Source organism: Hesperophylax consimilis, chromosome 7 (assembly GCF_061612785.1).
Source record: "Hesperophylax consimilis isolate HC1 chromosome 7, BYU_Hcon_1.0, whole genome shotgun sequence".
Taxonomy (NCBI): Eukaryota; Metazoa; Arthropoda; class Insecta; order Trichoptera; family Limnephilidae; genus Hesperophylax; species Hesperophylax consimilis.
The window spans coordinates 22,686,401-22,704,407 of record NC_142842.1 but is presented as its reverse complement, the minus strand read 5'-3'; the positions used below and the strand labels follow the sequence as shown (position 1 = coordinate 22,704,407).

The following is an 18,007-nucleotide window of genomic DNA, read 5'->3' as shown; positions in this document are numbered from 1 at the left end:
GCTTAAAATAAAGTAAAATAATGCTTACTTATGGAATGTAATACGACAATTGGGTTTATTCTCCTTTTCACATCTATTTTTACAAGTTTTCATATCACAAGTCAACATTTTGCCGTGTTATTTCGTAAAATGAACCGATGATGCCTCGACCATAGTTCGCACAAGAATGATGACGTCACGTTTTCAAATTTCACTTGAGGCCATACGCGAGCCCAGCCGGCTCCAATGGAACCGGTATGGGGAGTGGGAATAATACGCTTTTAATCACTTAGGGCAGGTCTACTAATATTCATATGTCTATGGGTAAAAACAAACACGCTTTTTTGAAAATAAAAAAGTGCCATCTGTTGGACGAAAGGCAACTCGCACTATTGTTTCTCTATCTGCAATGTCAGACTGAACCACAACAACGGGGTACAGCTAGTATTTTCAATATAATTTAACCAGAATCATACTACTACAATTAAATAGTAATAAGTTATGGAATTCTATTTTACCAAAACTTAAAAAAATATATATATTTCAATTCAAATGATTTAATTTCTTCAAAAATCCTTTGAGTTGGCAGTATACCAAAAAACTTTCAAGTGCAAAGGGTTAAACTATTGTGCTTGCGTCAAAATGATCCCCGCAACAAAATACAGCTGACTTAATTAATTATTGACCCTAGAATAGTAATAGAAAATACTTATTTGAAAAGGTGTATTGTATTCTATATTAGATTTTAATACATTCTTACTATTGATGGGTCATTACTTATTAGCCACAGTACCAGCTCAATATTTTCATATGACTCAAAGAGTCGACTCAGTTGAACGGGAGCCGTGATCTCAGACTTATGAGCAATGAGAATACTGTGTTCTCCCGATACGGCTCCCAGCTCCCCAGCGTAAGCATATGAATGATCGTACGACTCTTGGTGCCGGTATGTAACCTCGTACAACAAGAAAAATAAGATGCTAGGTAAACATGGCCAAGTCCAGATGTCGGACTGTCAAATACTGTCCGAGTATGTAATAATAATTAATACTTGGATAATTTTAGTGGCACTATTTTTCTAAAAAATCTCCTGAAAAAAAAGGAGTTGAGCTTTCAATTGAGCCTTGGTACGGTTTACCGGGAGTCATACGAATACGCCTCATCGAAAAGAACTCTGAGCAATTGTGCGGCTCGTTCATGAACGACTAATCTTTAGTTAGGAGAAGATAGAACTCTTTCCAATGTAGATTTATGTGTACGGTTTATAAAATACTTTTATGAAATATTTTTTGGCACTTCGTCGCTCTAGTTCATTTTTGTCCAACAGATCATTTTTGGCGAAATTGAGTTAAGTATGCAGTTGTTCTCCGAAAGCATTTATTTATACGATACAAGTAAAAAAAATTTTTTTAAAAATATTTTTAGTATGTTTTCAAGACCAGTTTGTCTTAATTCCGCCAAAATTAAATCAATATTCCAAGCTTGTTTATCCAACTCTGTGTCCTACATTCAAATTAAAAAAGTGTTTTCTGCGTAATTTTAAATATTTGGAACCAGTTTTACTTAAAAATAATAATTTCATTACTTTAAGGGGGTATTTCACTATCTCTGATTATGTTCTGACTAAGCACTAATCCGCGGATTAGTCATTTTTTCGTTTTCACTATATCTGAATAACGCTAACGCTCGGGTTAAAGTTCGATTTGACTAATCAGTGCTCGAACTTCACGTTAGGCGCTATTCCTCGAATCAAAGATGGCGTCAAAACATTCCGAGTTTGACAGCTGAGAAGTGAGTCGAATTTTGTTGGATGAATTTGAATGCTTGTATGATCCATCCTGAATTATTTGATTGTGTTCAAAATAAGAAACAATGTATTAATTCGACACGAATCTATCTAAAATGACCTGATAATCAACATAACATAACCAAAAAAATGCATGCTTCGCGGTGTGCGGACTGTGACGCATGACAGCCGTGGCAGTAGATGGAGTAACTGCAAACATTTTGCGATGTTGCCAGACTATTTCGAGTGTTATCTATCCGGAAGCTCGAAACAATGGTGAAACGGTCGCCGTTGAATAACGAAGTTATTCTGATCTTTAAAGCCAGCCAACGGATAGCTAGTCAGATATTTAGGCCGACATAGTGAAATACCCCCTAAATCATTTAAGTAACCTTAGAATTAATTTTTTTTTTTTTTTTTTTTTTTATTTTTTTTTTTTTATTTGGCACATTTTGTTACAATTTATGTTTTCCAGTAATGTAGGCCTCACTGGGTGGCTTGCCCGTGCTGAGGCCTTCATTTTATAATATGAAAATCTTATCTACATATTACATTTAAAGAGAAGATAGTAAATTTGAAAAGAAAATAATAAATTTAAAATTAAAAATAAAAATACATAATAATACATTTAAAATTAAAAAAATAATACAATGAAAATAATCTTGTGTGTTTGTGAGTGATGTGTGTTTATGTTGGTTTTGTGTGTTACGTGTAGGTTTTATTTTTATTTTATGCTATGACATTTTGGTAATATTGTCTTTTTTGTTGTTTAATCCATTTTGTAATTTTGTGTGTGAATTTATTTTTATTTTCCTCAATTTTAATTTCAATTTTTAGACTGTTGAAAGCTTTTATAGCATGGTATTGGTAGTGTCTTTGTCCAAATGTTGAATTTACTGTTGGAGTTTTAATGTTTTCTTTGTACGCTTGTCTAACTGGTTAATTAATTAATTAATTAATTAATTTCATTGTATATGCATTTTTCGTAAAAAAAACTTTGAAGCCCTATTTACGTTTTGGTCTGTTGGACAAAAACGAACTAGAGCGATGACTTATTAATTCGACACCTACCAAGCTCAGAATATGATTTAAATAGCAGCATCGTACAACAACAGCTGGAAGAGGTTTCCTTGTAAAGACTTCAGCCTGCTTGACAACATTTCCATAATAATCATGCAGTGATATCTACAAAATTGCATAAAAATGGCAGCAGTCATTCTTTAAATTCAGCCTATACACAGACAGGCAGTGGTAGCCCTGCAGCTAATCAGAACCGTGACTATGTCCTTTACCCGTACAATGCGTAGCAATCTGCATCAGTCCTGGGTCGATCGATCATTTTACCGGCCAAGTGATTGGGTACTTTTACATACAGAAAAAATGCCATAAATAGATTACAGCAGGCCGCCCGGGCAGTGTTATAATATAGGTTCACCAAAGATATATAAATTCATACATTGATCAAATGATACCAGTTTAAAATGACGGGGTAGTTGAAAGTGAACCCAGGACTAGTTTGCATGAAAAAGGACAGGAAGAGGCGGGTGTCAAAAGAACTAAGCGTTATATTTCAATGTTGAACTTTATTAGATAAACGATATTTTCTTACATAATACATGGGTATAAGGAACTCTTATGGAACATACATTAACTACATACTGTCCATTATACTTATATTTATTGACTATTGAGATATAAACAAATGGAAAGCTTGAGCTAGTTGTTTCCAATATAATATGAACAAGCAAGTCCATTGTGAAAAATTATGGTTTACAAATATAATTATAAAAATGTCCCATGAGCCACGACTCAGAATGTTTGGTGCTGATCCAAAATGGATAAAGCCAATATTAAGTTATATTGTTCAACATTGAAGTAATAACGAATAAAATAATAAAGATGATTTGGGATAAAAAGTAAATATCGAGCAAAGATTCATGCAAACCTCCAACACCTCAGTTTTAATCCAGTTACAACCAAAAATATCATGGATTGTTTCATTACAAATCAAATAGAATAAAAAGGATTATTTTATTTTTAAACATAAAGATTTACCCGTCTCATTGGTTTATAACTGAAATAAACTTTTAAACTGGAAAACAGCTCATGGGACATTTTACACGGATTAAATAAGACATAACGATATAACGATCAAACAAAGAACATCAAATCTGCCAAAACTTCTCAAGGTGCACAAAGAACCTAAACTAAACACAAACCCTTCAACTGTATCACAAATCTTATTCAAAATATTAGCTGCATTTGACACGTAATGTAGTAAATTTAGTCAGATCAAGCTCAACACACCCAATGGAAGAGTAGAAAAAGGTTGCAAAGAGGCCAAGTATCAAATAAACCTATTTGCTACAGAAGAAATTGCCACTGACTAAATATTGGATCGAGTAGAAATTTACTAGAGAGCTGCTTCCTAAAACATTGTGCCCAACTTCAAGTAGTGTCCGTCCAGTCACAGCAGAAGGCATTGATTATTGTCAAATACTTTATAATATTAATAATAACTTCCGACGTTTCCCATACATTCTGATGGCAACCTGCTACACTATCAACTCCTAACGGCATGAGTTGTGCGCCTTGGTTTTCTCTCATACTTTTTATATTTAGAAGTCGGTTTTTTTTTTAAATTAGTTATCCCACATACGACCTTACTTCTTTTTTTGCTCATATATTAAGAAAATATTCAAGCGGCTATTAAATCTGTCTTTATGGTAATATAATACTTATAATTGTGAGCATTTTACAAAAAGATATTAATATATATATATTTAATAATATGAACCTTTAAAAAATTTGTAATTTATTGATATTATATATCAATATATTTAATATATTCGATAATTCAAAACACATATAAAATTCTGTTTTTCCTCCTTCATATAATTCGGGCCTCTTCAAGACCCGCATTAATAAATCATTTCCTACAGCCCCTAACCTTAACCCGCCTCACAAGGTTGCCCAACCGGGTGGCGACATAGCTCCCCTGCCTTTACACTGTACAGACAGGGGCGCTCTTGTGAAGTGTCACATAAAAAAAATATAAAAATGTGTTTTGAACATCAACATTGACGATGATTATAAAATCAATTTGAACACAGAATGGTACATGGACTAACACAGCTTTGCTGAAATAACCTTAATTTTTTTATAATTATATTTTCATGGTTTAATCCAAGTTTTACGTAATCAAGAACAATGATCTAATGTAATCATTTCCCTAACTATAACCTGTCAGCGTTTTTTGGCATCTTAAAAAACGACTTGGGAGTGTTTTTGCTGTTTGTTCATAAACTGAACCACGGAACCCACTTTTTTAAACATTTAAATATTTTTTTAATCAAAATTGATCAAAACACAAATTAGAAAGCGCAAAACATCGCCACCAAATTCTAAATACATTCAATTTGCCACCATTGAAAGGAATGTCAAAGTCAACATGCTACACTAGCTACCTCTAGCGGCTAGAGTTGTTGATATTGCAACTATTTCACTGGAGTTGGACGTATTATTAATATTATAGGGTATTTTTTATTGTGCAAGTACAAAGAAATAAAAATTATTATTGATACTTTATTTTTTGTGCACATTTTCCACTATTATTAGTAGTTATTTAATGCACAATAATCCGTTCCGTAGTCTCAAGAAATTTTGGCCAATAGATGTTTGCATCAATTCAACAATAATCCAAACGAACGCAACTTTACTTCCATTTAAAACAAAAAAAACATATTGTTCAAAACTTGGCAACCTTTGAGTATAAAATATAAGTATTGCATACAAAATCAGTACTGTGTAGTTGCAGGTTATGGAATATACTTAATATTAAACTAAGCCAAGATGTAAAAGGATTGTTCGTATAGTCCATATCTTAAACCTAACATTATCTTTCATAAAGAAAAACTTATTTAAAAGAATGTTTCAGTTATTATAAATACTATGCAAACAATCGTGGGGGACAAAAGACAAAAGGACAAACAAAATTTGAATCATAAAGTAAAAAAAAAATATACATCTTGTTACACAAATTATAATTTGACAAATGTATTTGTATATCACACATTCTAAAAATGAAAGTACTTGGATATATGCACCATTCTACAAAGTTCAGCTGAAAACAAGCTCAGGTCTGATTAACTCTCGGTGGGGTGTGCAGTACGCAACCATTAGTTAAATAAAGGCATACCGCTCATAGTTTCGTTGCAACCTCTCTTTCACAAACTTCACATGCAACGGAAAGAGGTTACAACGGAGCTTGCAATGGCGGAACCACGCAGACTGCAATATTCGGCTGGTCAGTTGACAATCTCAGATAACTATAAATTTAGAATAATAATTTCCAGGATTCACTTTCAACAGGAATATTAATAATAGAAAAAAACAATATTATACCCATGGGGCAAGCATCGTGCAAAATGTTGGGTCTATTAAAAATATAAACATAAATTTTAATCTAAATTTGGAAAAGATTTTGGTTCCAGCACATAAATGGCTAATAAAAAAATTTCAAAGAAGTGAAAATAAGTCATCATCATTGTTTTATAGAAATATATAAAGTTTTCTTTTAAACTACAAAACAGGTTGGGGCTTACTTGTTGCCTGCCATATTATGTAAACTCTTTGCACATTGTATCTGTCGTATACATAACATATACATACATATTGAGTCTATGACCAACATGATTTAGCTTTTTCTGTTAACCTTGGCTTCCAAACTAACCAATTGAGTATCAATGAACAACATGAGCTAGTTGTGTTTGTTTTCTCGGGTCCCAAAATATTGTACCTTGGGTTCTGAGCAAAATAAGTTAGCTGTGTCTGTTAACCTTGGGTTCTGAGTAACATGATATAGCTGTGTCTGTTAGCCTTGGGTTCCGAACAGCATGAATTAGCTGCGTCTGTTAACCTTGGGTTCCGAGCAAGATGAGTTGGCTGTAACTTGAGTTAGATGTTTCTGTTAACCTTGGGTTCTGAGTAACATGATATAGCTGTGTCTGTTAGCCTTGGGTTCCGAACAACATGAATTAGCTGCGTCTGTTAACCTTGGGTTCCGAGCAAGATGAGTTGGCTGTAACTTGAGTTAGATGTTTCTGTTAACCTTGGGCCCCAAACTAATCTATTGACTATCACTGAGCAAATGAGCCGACTGTGTTTGTTATCCTAGGGTATCAAAATAATGTATTGAGTGTCAACGAGCAACTGTTTCCGTTAACCATAGGTTAATCAACATGAGTTAGATGTATCTGTTAACCTCGGGTCCCAAAGAATCTAAGGACTGTCAGTGAGCAACATGAGTTAACCTTGGGTACCGCTGGTCACGGCCTGGATCTGTGGCCCATCGGCTGCAGAAGGTGAGGGAGCGGGGGGCGCAGGGGCAGCGGGCGCTGCACTCACGCCGGCGTCGCTGCTGCCACCAACCACTTCGGATTCTCCGCCTGACTGGGCAGGGAGCTCCTGGAAAAAATAAAAACATTGTTAGCATCGGATAATATGCATTAAAAATAAACGTACCAAAAATGCCTAAAATATGCAGTAAAACCAAGAATGACCAAAAAAAAATACAAAAATCAAATCAACGCTAGAGTAAAAATGGACTGTACAGACAGATTTCAAAATGTCATACTTTTCAGACTCATTTAATCATACACTTTTTAAACATTTTTTAGAAACAATTTTTATTTTTTTAAATACGTTTCCGTAGCAAAGATTGTACATGTTGTAAAACATAATGTAAGAATGTCAGATCTTTGGCTTTATTTGCAAAATGTTTTCTACATTTTTTCAAATGGTTTAACTGAATTTGGGTAATACAGTGAAATTTCTCTGATATAACTAGCTAATCTGGGGAAACTACATATGGTAGATTATATACTAGTATTATAAATATATAAACGCATTATCTGCTAAGACACAATACAATTTTCAAAAAGTACATTTGGCTACAGGTTTTTCAGCTGATTTTTTGCACATTTATTCTACTTAACCAAGATGAAATCCAATAGTAAAAATCAAAAAAAAAAAATCCCAGTTTCTGGTAAAAATGATAAAATAGGACAGTGACAAAACAGAACATGAAGTTAGGTTAGGTGTTTTATGACTGTACTGACCTGCGAGGCCTCCTCGCTGAGCTCCACCTCACTGTGGTGCGGCACTCCCTCCCCACCCGCTTCTCCCTCGCCGTCCTCCTCCTCCTCTTCGGCCACCTCCCCCTCCCCCTCCTCTTCTTCCTCCACCTCCTCATCGGCTCCCTCCCCCGCCTCCTCCTCGTCATCGTCCTCCTCCTCGTCCTCAGCTTCCTCCTCCTCTTCGTACATCTCCTGCTCCTGAAACAAACAACATTCAACTCTCTATCAACTCATGGGATACAAACAATTGGATTCAACTCTGCTCAGCAAATGACTAACAGCCTTACTAATAAACAAAGCACTTCCCAACCGTTAAATGGTGTTTTAGTTACACATTGAATAAAGACTATACAAGCTCAGATTCCATTTGATACTAATTAAAATGTCTTCAACTGTGCTCTGAAAGAGCTAGCATGCTTTCACTTTGCGCTGACACATACATGAAATTACCAAAAATTCATTTCATTTTCAATTTCAGTCAAATTATTTTTTAATAATCTCGACTGTTACCTAATAAAAAAATCAATTAGAAGTGGTTTTTTTTAATACCATAAATTCCTTATTCTCTTGTGCAGGTAAACAAAAATTCTAGAAATCAATGTTTTTTCAAACAATGAATCCTCTGACAATTATAATTATAATTTTTTATTGTATACATGAGATAAAAAGTGAAGTGTCAGTTATCTTGCAAATTCCCAAAATAAAAGGAATGTGTTTTTAAAAGTTTATTATGTATTTTTTTACAATTTTCTTACATTTGGAGTAAAAATATATTATATAATTAAAAGATAGTTTTATGTATTTTATAAAATAATATTTGCTTTCGATATTTTCAAAAAGAAGATATATAATATAGCACATTTAAAAAACATTGGAAATATTCCAAAATTTGATCTGGCTCGTATAAACAATGTATATATTATGTTTCCGCAAACTATTTTATGTCAGTTTCGATTTTACGTTTTTAGCAGTAACATTTTCACATACACAAATGTTTATCAATTGTCTAAAATTTTCACCACGTTTATTAATAAGGCTGTAAAAGTGTTATGGCAGTATTTATAATCTTATGAATGTCCACAATATCTACATAACTACCTTTTATCTAATAACTGTTGTATCCCGAATAAGATTATTTTTACTGTATTTATAACTTTTCTATTTCTATGTGTATTTTTATATTTCAAATTTGTTCAAATGTTCAAAATGTTCAAATTTGTAGTTTTGCAGTAGAGCTGTTTAAAGTTTCATTTTGGTATTTTTACTGTTTTTGATTTTTTAAATTTTTTATTTTTTTATTTATTAACATTCAAACCTGCTAAACTACTTATGTAGTTTGTCAGCAGGTACATAATGACAACATTTTTGCAATAACATGGTACAATGGTAAACAGTATGTATAATGTTGATGATAAATTAACAATAAATGATAAGTTGGTTAAATTACAGAATTGTATAAATATGTAAGAAGCAGTATAAGCCTCATATAACAACACAAGCACAAATGAATTTAATATGAACAAATGAATATAATCAACAAGTACTTCTATGGTTTTAATATACATAAGGTAATACAAATTTATAACGATTTTCCATTTCCCTAGAATGTGAATTCCAATTAGGAAAACAAGGTCTTCAGTAGTGCATCAATATAGATCCTCAGTATCTAATAGCCATTTCCTTAGATTATATTTGACTTTGGCTGTAAAAACGTTTATATTTTTAATTGTCATTGGTAGTTTATTAAATATTCTGGGTACAATAAAGTTTAGGGTTCTTTCACCGTATTTATTGGTACATTTCGGGACCACCAATCCTTCATTTTGGGTGAATCTTGTATTATGTTTATGGAAAACTCTTTCCCTATACAAGGAATCAGGCAATATAAGATGTTGACCTACAATATTATAAAACAATAATCCTCTGACAGGTAAAACATTCAGAGACTTGTATATTAATTTAGTGTCGCTTCTGTGTGCATTGGTATATTTATAGATTAACAATTTTGTAAGGGAGTTTTGTACTGTTTGGATATAACTTATATTAGTTTTACAAGAATGTCCCCAAGAAGTGATTCCATAACGGATTGTGGATTCAGCCAGAGATAGGTAGATTAATTTTAAAGTACTTATAGGCACAAAATATTTTATTTTATAAATTCTACCCACAATAGACCGTAGACGTTTACAAACATTAGTAATGTGTACATCCCATTTCATGGGGCAGTCAATAGTAACACCCAAATATACATAATTTTTGACAAAATCAATGGTTTCACATGAACAGGGCTGTGCAACATTCCTATGTAAGCAGTCAAAAGTATGTGTATATAACGAAGGGATTAAATTGTATCTGGCGTGTAAATTAATTAAATTGTATCTTATGTGCATAATTTTAGTTTTTTTGGCATTTATTATGAGACCCGCGTCATGAGACCATTTTAGGAGAGCAATAAAATCAAGCTGCATAAGGTTCATTGCAGTAATCAAATCCTCGTGTGATATTACGAGTGCCGTATCGTCTGCGTACACAAAATGTTTAACGAAAGAAAACAATTTACTCATAATTGAGACGTATATAATATACAGGGTTGGCCCTAAAATTGACCCCTGTGCAACACCTGTTGAAATATATTTTATTTTGCTAAATTTTTTTAGAATTTTTACTGTTATTTGTCGATCCGATAATAATTTTTTTAACAAAACTAGTAGCTTTCCTCGTATTCCTATTGCATCCATTGTTTCTAAAAGTTTATTTTTATCAATGGTATCAAACGCCTTCGAGTTATCTATGAATAAAACCAACACATGTTTTTTAAAATTTAATTCATGATTTACGTGATTTGAAAATTCCTGAAGCAACATTTCCGTACTTTTTTTCTTTTGAAAACCATACTGGTTGGGATCTAGCAAGGAGAAGGATTCTAAATATTTGTTAAGTTTTGTAGAAATGTATTTTTCAAGTATTTTTTCTAGGGCTGGCAAAATGCTAATTGGCCTATAATTTTGTACATCTGTATGTTTGCCGCCTTTGTAAATCGGTCTAATGATACTACTTTTAATTTCATCTGGAATCACTGCTTGTTTTAAAATTATATTGATATGATACATATATTTCTCTAATTAAATAAATGCAAAGTAATACAAAAACTTGCAAAATCATGTTTTTTGAATTGAAAATGAGATCGCTTAGAAACCTATACCATAAATGCTTTAATTAAATACTGCGAGTAGAGCACATCTTGGCTTTCTAAATAATCAAGTATTTTTTTGATAAAACTTTTTAACCAAAAGCCTAGACAAAAATAAAGTATCAGACCTATAAGAAATACTTTCTAGTTCAAATGGTGGGGGAACTGCCTCGGACAGGGGAGCGCGGTGTGTGCACATATAGGATTATTCACATTCATGCATCATCTTATACATTATCTTCTTAGGTGGGCTTTGGACTTTCTAGCAATCTTACTTGTAAATATGCATTAAACTAATTAAATGCACTGGGAAGATACTTCTGTAGATGTAATGAAGGACGCTGCTGCTGAAGAGTGTGATGCAGGAAGGACGTTTGGATCAAAATGGAGATTTTTTAAAATATTTTATTTACTCATTGAAGTCCTATCAATTCTAGTATTTCACTTTTCCTTAATATACTATATTAACATGAGATTCTTTCGATAAGATTTGCACTCTCTCTCTTGCCTTTTGTAGTTACAAATATTTCGGTTATATGTATTCTTCAATGTAATATACTCAAGTTGTATTGTTTGAGAACAAGTGAGTAATTTTTTATTCGTGAATTCACTTCCCCACAATCCCTTTGAATGAGATAATCATGCTCTTTACCTACTATACCACTAGTACCCGTGACAATAGTAAAAAAAAAAAATATATTTAAAAAAAATGCATTTTATTGCACATGGGTACTTTGCTCTTTTTTCATCCATCAATGATTTTATGATGTTGTCTGTAAAAAAACAGTATTTAAGTATTAGAAATAATATTACTTCATTGGAATGAAAATAAATAAGTATACAATATAAATAAAAAATTTAAAAAAAAACCTTAGGAAATATTATTTTTTGACATTTAAAAAAACATGGCAAGAAATGACAAGTTGACTTTCAATCGGCACGACAGAAGTTTTTGGGTGGACCGGGAGGACGAGAAACAGCGTACAACACTAATCTATTTAAATATGCACAGAGACACCTATGTATGTCAGATTGAAATGAATTTTTGTCAGGCGGTAAAACAAGGAACAGACTATTGTTCGAGCTAATAACAGAATAAATGGCACTAGGCCGATAATGCCCTTTTCCACCCAATGCTTCAATTGACTGCAGTGTATGGTAGATCAGATGCATATAAAGGGCAAAGAATCACATTAACTATTCCTCTGCAAATATCCAGCCATGAGGATGATTTTGATTGACGACGATGACTTTTAGAAACAGCCCATTCTTTTGAGAAATGAAGAAGAATTACAGAGATAAACCAGATCAAAGAGATAAACCAGGGAAATATAAAGGGAGACTGATAATAATGACAATTCATTTGTACAGAGCAATTTTGTAAACATACCTGATAGTTGTCGGCATACTGCGCTTCTTCATCCTCGGAGTCCACTACAATGACTCCGTCGTCCTCTTGGTCCCGCTGTGAGGAGGTGGGCACCTGGTACTCCACCTCTGACTCAGTCACCTGGCCTTGCTGGAAGCCCTGCTGGACATAACAACAATAAATCATTTGTTATTGGCATTTCAATTTATAAACAATTAAAGTCATTAATACACAAACATATTAACCCATTGGCTTCCGAATTGTTTGGCTAAAAAATTGTCCTTCACATCCGAATTAATTTTGTACCAAAAGTTTTAAGTGCAGTGGTGTACTAAATCTTACATAACTTTTAAACTAAACATGCAAACGAAACGATCTTTTTTAATTTACTTGTTCATTGAATTAAGGTATGTAAAAAATATATGCATTGTTTAAAAAAAATAATAATAATATGATTAAACGAGGATATGAAATTTTTTTTTTCAAAAACCAATTTTTTTTCATCATTTTTTAAAAATTGGATTGGAAAAAATTATACTTATAACCATAATATATATTTGTTGCCATATGGGCTCTTGTTAGCAGCCCACCATGCGTTTTACGAACAAGCTTGTCAATTCCCGAACCACACGCCATTTTGAAAAAATTCAATGAAGCTTAAGTATAACAAAATTTCAATCGTAAATATCAGGAAAAATTTTACCAGCGAAGTCCAGTCAATTACTACGAAATAAATGCTTAATTATCTATAGAGCGATTGGCATTTAAAATTTTAAACACAGATGTCAATAATGTATCCCTTTTTCGTTTTTAAGCCGACAGACATCAGACCCGCCGGGACGGCGTCGTTTGATTTTAAGACACATCGCCGTACACACGCCGGGACGGCGTCGTTTGAGGCCAATGGGTTAAACACATACACACAGTACAACAGTAGACCTTGTGTACAAACAAGTGTGTTTCTAATTTTAAATTTTAAAAAAAAGGTACCAAAATATTCTTAAAGCGCAAATAAGAAAAAAATCGATTGCACATTTGAAAAAGATCATGCAATTAAAATGGCAACCATCTTTAAACGGAACGTAAAACAAATCGATGGTCCCGGAAAACAATGTTGGATGTGCAAATTTGTAGTTTTGCAATAGAGCTGTTTAAAGTTTAATTTCTTCATTTTTACTGTTTTTGAGATCAAGAAATATAGTGTTGTTTGATATTTATCACCGAAGCGATAACTACCCAAATTAAGGTAAGTGATTTTTATGCATTATAAATTTAACAATTTTCTATAATATTTTTATAAAACCCAAAAATGAGGAAATCTCGGTGGATTCGTTGGCTTTAAACCGCAGTAAGCAATTAATATATTTTCATATGATTACTTGGAGATACGATATTAATTAAATCAAATAGCGGAATCGAAAACTAAACATCCGTAAATCTACATGTCTGGAGTGGTATAGAGCATAGTCCCAAAGACCGCGACGGGCTGCTCATGTGGAAAGAATGTCAGATGATAGGACACCCAAAGTCATGATCAAGCAGTTGCCCCAGTGGAAACGACTCAGAGGCAGACCGAGGGATAGGTGGATAGACTACATGGAGGAGGATTGGGGCAGGACGGGAAGGACGGAGGATTGGGAGTGAATGGCGGAGGACAGCAGCCATTGGAGAATCTGCGCAGGGATTTCTCCGATTCATTGAAATAATAATATGGGACTACTTTGTCAGCTACAATTAATTGTTGGTAAATTGAAATGAAATTCATGCTAAGCAGGTTTTAGCAGTCCCAGCGATTTTATTTATTTTTTATTGTTCTCCATGAAACAGGTATACACCAATATATTACGGAGAAGTTTACAAGTTTTGAGATACATGTAAGAATAAAAGCTTAAGGGAAAATTTTACTATTTTGTGACATGCGTCAAAAGATAGTTGCTAAACTGTCCGTAAGTGGTCAATGCAGAATCGTTAAGCAGTTGAGTCCCTCTGTTGATTGGCGAATTCTGATAGACAGAAATCCTCATTTTCGGAGTATAAAAGAGTGCATGGGATCTCCCACGAGTATACTTGTTAGGGACACATAAGTTAACCTCTTTCAATGTAAGTGGATTAAGGGCCAGTTGTTTCGGAAAAACTGAACAATTGTTTAGATTCCCATGTTCTATTTGAATGCAAGAAAATCTTCATGTCGATTTTATTCAAATGCAAATTGGGTTGTTTCAACACCAAAAAAACTTCTGTTATATTTGAATAATCCGTTTCAGTGTTCCCCGCCAAATCGGGCAATCATTCCAGAGAATTCGATAGGAATTCATTTTTAGGAACGCAACACTTACAAGTTGCCTGTGGAATGCGTCTATGCCCGCCCGTCATCAGTCAGATTTCTTTGTGCGTTTTGTGTAATATTTTTATACAATGTATAAAACATAAATGCTTAACAGTGAGTATAGTTTTTACTCAGCTAATTACGTATAAATGTATTTACTATAGTAATGGAGAACTGTTCCTTTTCGAAAGCTCTTTCTAACCCATCTTTGCATTTAAATGTTCTTTGGGTGTATTTGCTATAGTTATGGAGAGCTGTTCCTTTTCGAAAGCCCTTTCTAACCTATCATTACATTTAAATGTTCTTTGGGTGTATTTGAACAAAAAAGGACAGAGAATGCAAAATCGATTATAAGTAATTTTAAAATATTAATTTCCCTAGTCACATAATCACATGAGAATGGGTCATTTCTACGACACTCTCTTGAGTTCAACAGCTCAGCTATGGAATGATTTGCTGGCTTCTGTTTTCTCCCTCCTACAACATGGTTCACTCCTTCCTTTCCTCAAAAAGACCCTCCACACATTGCCATCGCCAAGACCCTGAAGGAAATTATTTCCCAGGGTTAATGTAAAAAAAATGAGTATCAAATCAAAATGATTCATATTCACCTGAACTCTGGGGCGTTTGGGCTGTGGCTTCAGGGTGTGCGCAGGCCGGGGCCTCTTCAGGGCTCCTCGGCCCTCCACGACAGCCCCGCTGGCGCTGGGACCGCCGGCACTGCTTGCGGCCACCGACGGGCCCAGAGAGGTGGTCACCGCAGAGCTGGAGCTGTTGGCGCTAGATGAACTGGAAGCCTGTTGCTAGGAAACACAATGCGCATGAGTATAAATTATGATCTATGGTAATAACAATAAGGTTGTAGCAAATTTTATAGCCATTTTTATGAAATATCACCTCAAGGGAGCACCTCGGTAATCCGAACTAACTCACTAACCATCAGGCTGTTTTTCTGCAAGGGTAGGCAGAAAGGATGGAGCGTCACACAATTCCTCGCTTCATTCGGATACATACTCTTGACATGCCACGGCTCGTGTATTCAATTTACTTGATTGTGCCATTACTTCTTTTACAATTAACTTTTGCATCATATATTCTCCTTACACTCCTTTCTTCGGTCATCCGCTCTACATGCCCAAACCATCTAAGCATCCTTTTTTAAAACTTACTAATTATGCTTAAATCAGCCTTTTATTATTTCTGAATCTCCAGTTTGAATACAGTCTTATTAGGTTATATCAATAAATGCCACAGGGATTTCATTTCTACAGCATTTCCAACACGTTCATCCTTCCTGTCAGTTCCATGCCATAGCAGGGTTGGTGTCGGCAATCCATTGTGGCCTACCTGTTGGTGAGCGTGCGTGTGTGGATGCAGGGTGTGCGGCAGTTGCACAGTGCTGCTGCTACTGCTGTCGGAGTGTGAGTGTGGAGCGGGTGCCGGGGGTTCCATGCGCGGCATCACTAGCGCCACAGCCTGCTGCGGCCCGCTGGTGGCGGTGGAGGCCGGCTGCGTGCTGATCTGCGATGGCAAGCCGCCCGCTTCCGCTCCTCCCACCACCTCCGATTCCATGTCCTGAAAAACCAACCAAACAATATGGTTATAAAATACCAGTGTTTTAAGGTAATTATTGTAGCGCACGCTAAGGACCAGCTAACGAATTGTGAAATTTTATGTTACTCTTGAGTTTAATGAAAAGCGAATCAATCCGTTTTCTTTTCTATTACGGTGAAACAAAAATAATGTGAGAAGTATTGATTTTTCAGTCAATTGAATATTTACATTGCAAAATGTCCTAATTTATTCCATATTATTATACATATAAGGTTTACTGTATTTCATGAAGGATTTACAGAATTCAAAAATTCATCAACTGTCCCATTATGAAATAATAAGAGAACTTTCACAGAACTAGAATTTTAGCTTTGAAATTTGATGAATTGTTCAAATTCTGTGAAACAATCGGTCCTAAGAATTGATTACAACGAGTTCTGAACAATTCATGAAAACATCCCAAAGCCAAAGTAAAGGAAAGATTGAATTAACGAGAAGACATCAGCATTTTCTAGGAAAAGAACAAAGATAATCAATCTCGCCTTCCTTTACCATGGCTCGCACCGTCGCCTGCTCCCAGTCTCAAGTGCTGGTACTGGTTGCTGTTTATCACATGAGTTAAGAGATCATCACGTTTCCCCGCTCCAATTCCCATGGTGGACAAGGCTCCTTCACTCGCCTGCTAGCCAAAGACACAGAGGTTCCAGACGCCTGTGATACTTGATCACTCCAAAGCATTGGTGATCTTCCTCTGCTTCTCCTGCCAAACACTTTGCCGAGGACCATGACCGGCGAGTGTCCCAGATTTGAGTTCTCAGTTTGGCAAGCAACGTATCCAAAGTAGCTTAGAGTACTCTGTAGGCAGAAAGTTGATAGCCTATTGCAGATGCCTAGCTTTTCCAAAATGAATATTAGTGTAGTTGTAAGCATCACAAATAAAGAAAAGAAAACTAAGTTGGGTGCGTTACCTGTGTGGACTCGGGGCCGGGGGGGCCTGGGGGTGCAGGGTGGACGGGGTGGCGGGGGTGGTGTGGCAGATGGCGGGCTGAGGAGCTTGCGGGCATGTACTCCGTGGTGTGGTGAGAACTGCTGGGTGAGGTGGACATGGCACAATCCCCGGACGCACCGCCTGGAATCACGACGCACACTGTTCACCGTGTAGATAGAGTACAATAAATTATATTTCAATAGCAACACCAAGATGGTTCAAAGGAAAAATTATATAACATTAAAAAAAAAAACCCAAAAAGTCCAAAAACTAAGCACATATCAAGTTTTGATCAAATTCCAATTTAAAAATTGATCAAAAACTGAAAGGGGCCAAGTTTCGCCTTAGTAAAGAATGAGCTGTAATGAGTGAGGATGTACCTGTGGTGTGCGGGGGCTGCTGGGCGCTGGTGGGCAGCACGGCGGCTGTGCGCGTGGCGTGCGATGCCATGGGGCGAATGGAGGCGAAGGGTGTCTCCCCGGCGGCGCGACGCTGCTGCGACACCACGCCCGATACACTGGCTGAGTGAGCTGCAACCAACATATATCGTTAACTAACTAGTCCACACACAAACACACTCTGTCATAGTACACACTCCTTGCTCATTAGCTTCATCCAGACAGTCCACTTACAAACAACGCACATTCCCAACTAGCAAATAAATAATTAAGCCGTCAA

The 18,007-nt window shown here is 35.2% G+C and overlaps 1 protein-coding gene across 7 annotated transcripts in view; it reads right to left on the bottom strand.

Moving 5' to 3' along the window:
* The window catches only part of Mgtor (nuclear basket protein megator), a 33,990-nt gene that overhangs the window by 8,658 nt on the left and 7,325 nt on the right, over positions 1-18,007 (bottom strand). For 2 of the 7 annotated variants that reach the window (XM_089633314.1, XM_089633316.1), the window contains exons 3-9: positions 17,710-17,859; positions 17,310-17,488; positions 16,135-16,362; positions 15,399-15,590; positions 12,483-12,623; positions 7,885-8,100; positions 7,078-7,231 (exon numbers count right to left, since the gene is read on the bottom strand). In XM_089633314.1, the coding sequence (XP_089489440.1) occupies positions 7,078-7,231; positions 7,885-8,100; positions 12,483-12,623; positions 15,399-15,590; positions 16,135-16,362; positions 17,310-17,488; positions 17,710-17,859 (1,260 nt within the window). Of the gene's footprint in view, positions 1-3,319; positions 6,684-6,739; positions 7,232-7,884; positions 8,101-12,482; positions 12,624-15,398; positions 15,591-16,134; positions 16,363-17,309; positions 17,489-17,709; positions 17,860-18,007 lie in introns of those variants that run through there. The other 5 variants (XR_016302399.1, XM_089633317.1, XM_089633315.1 and 2 more) reach the window with 5 other exon arrangements.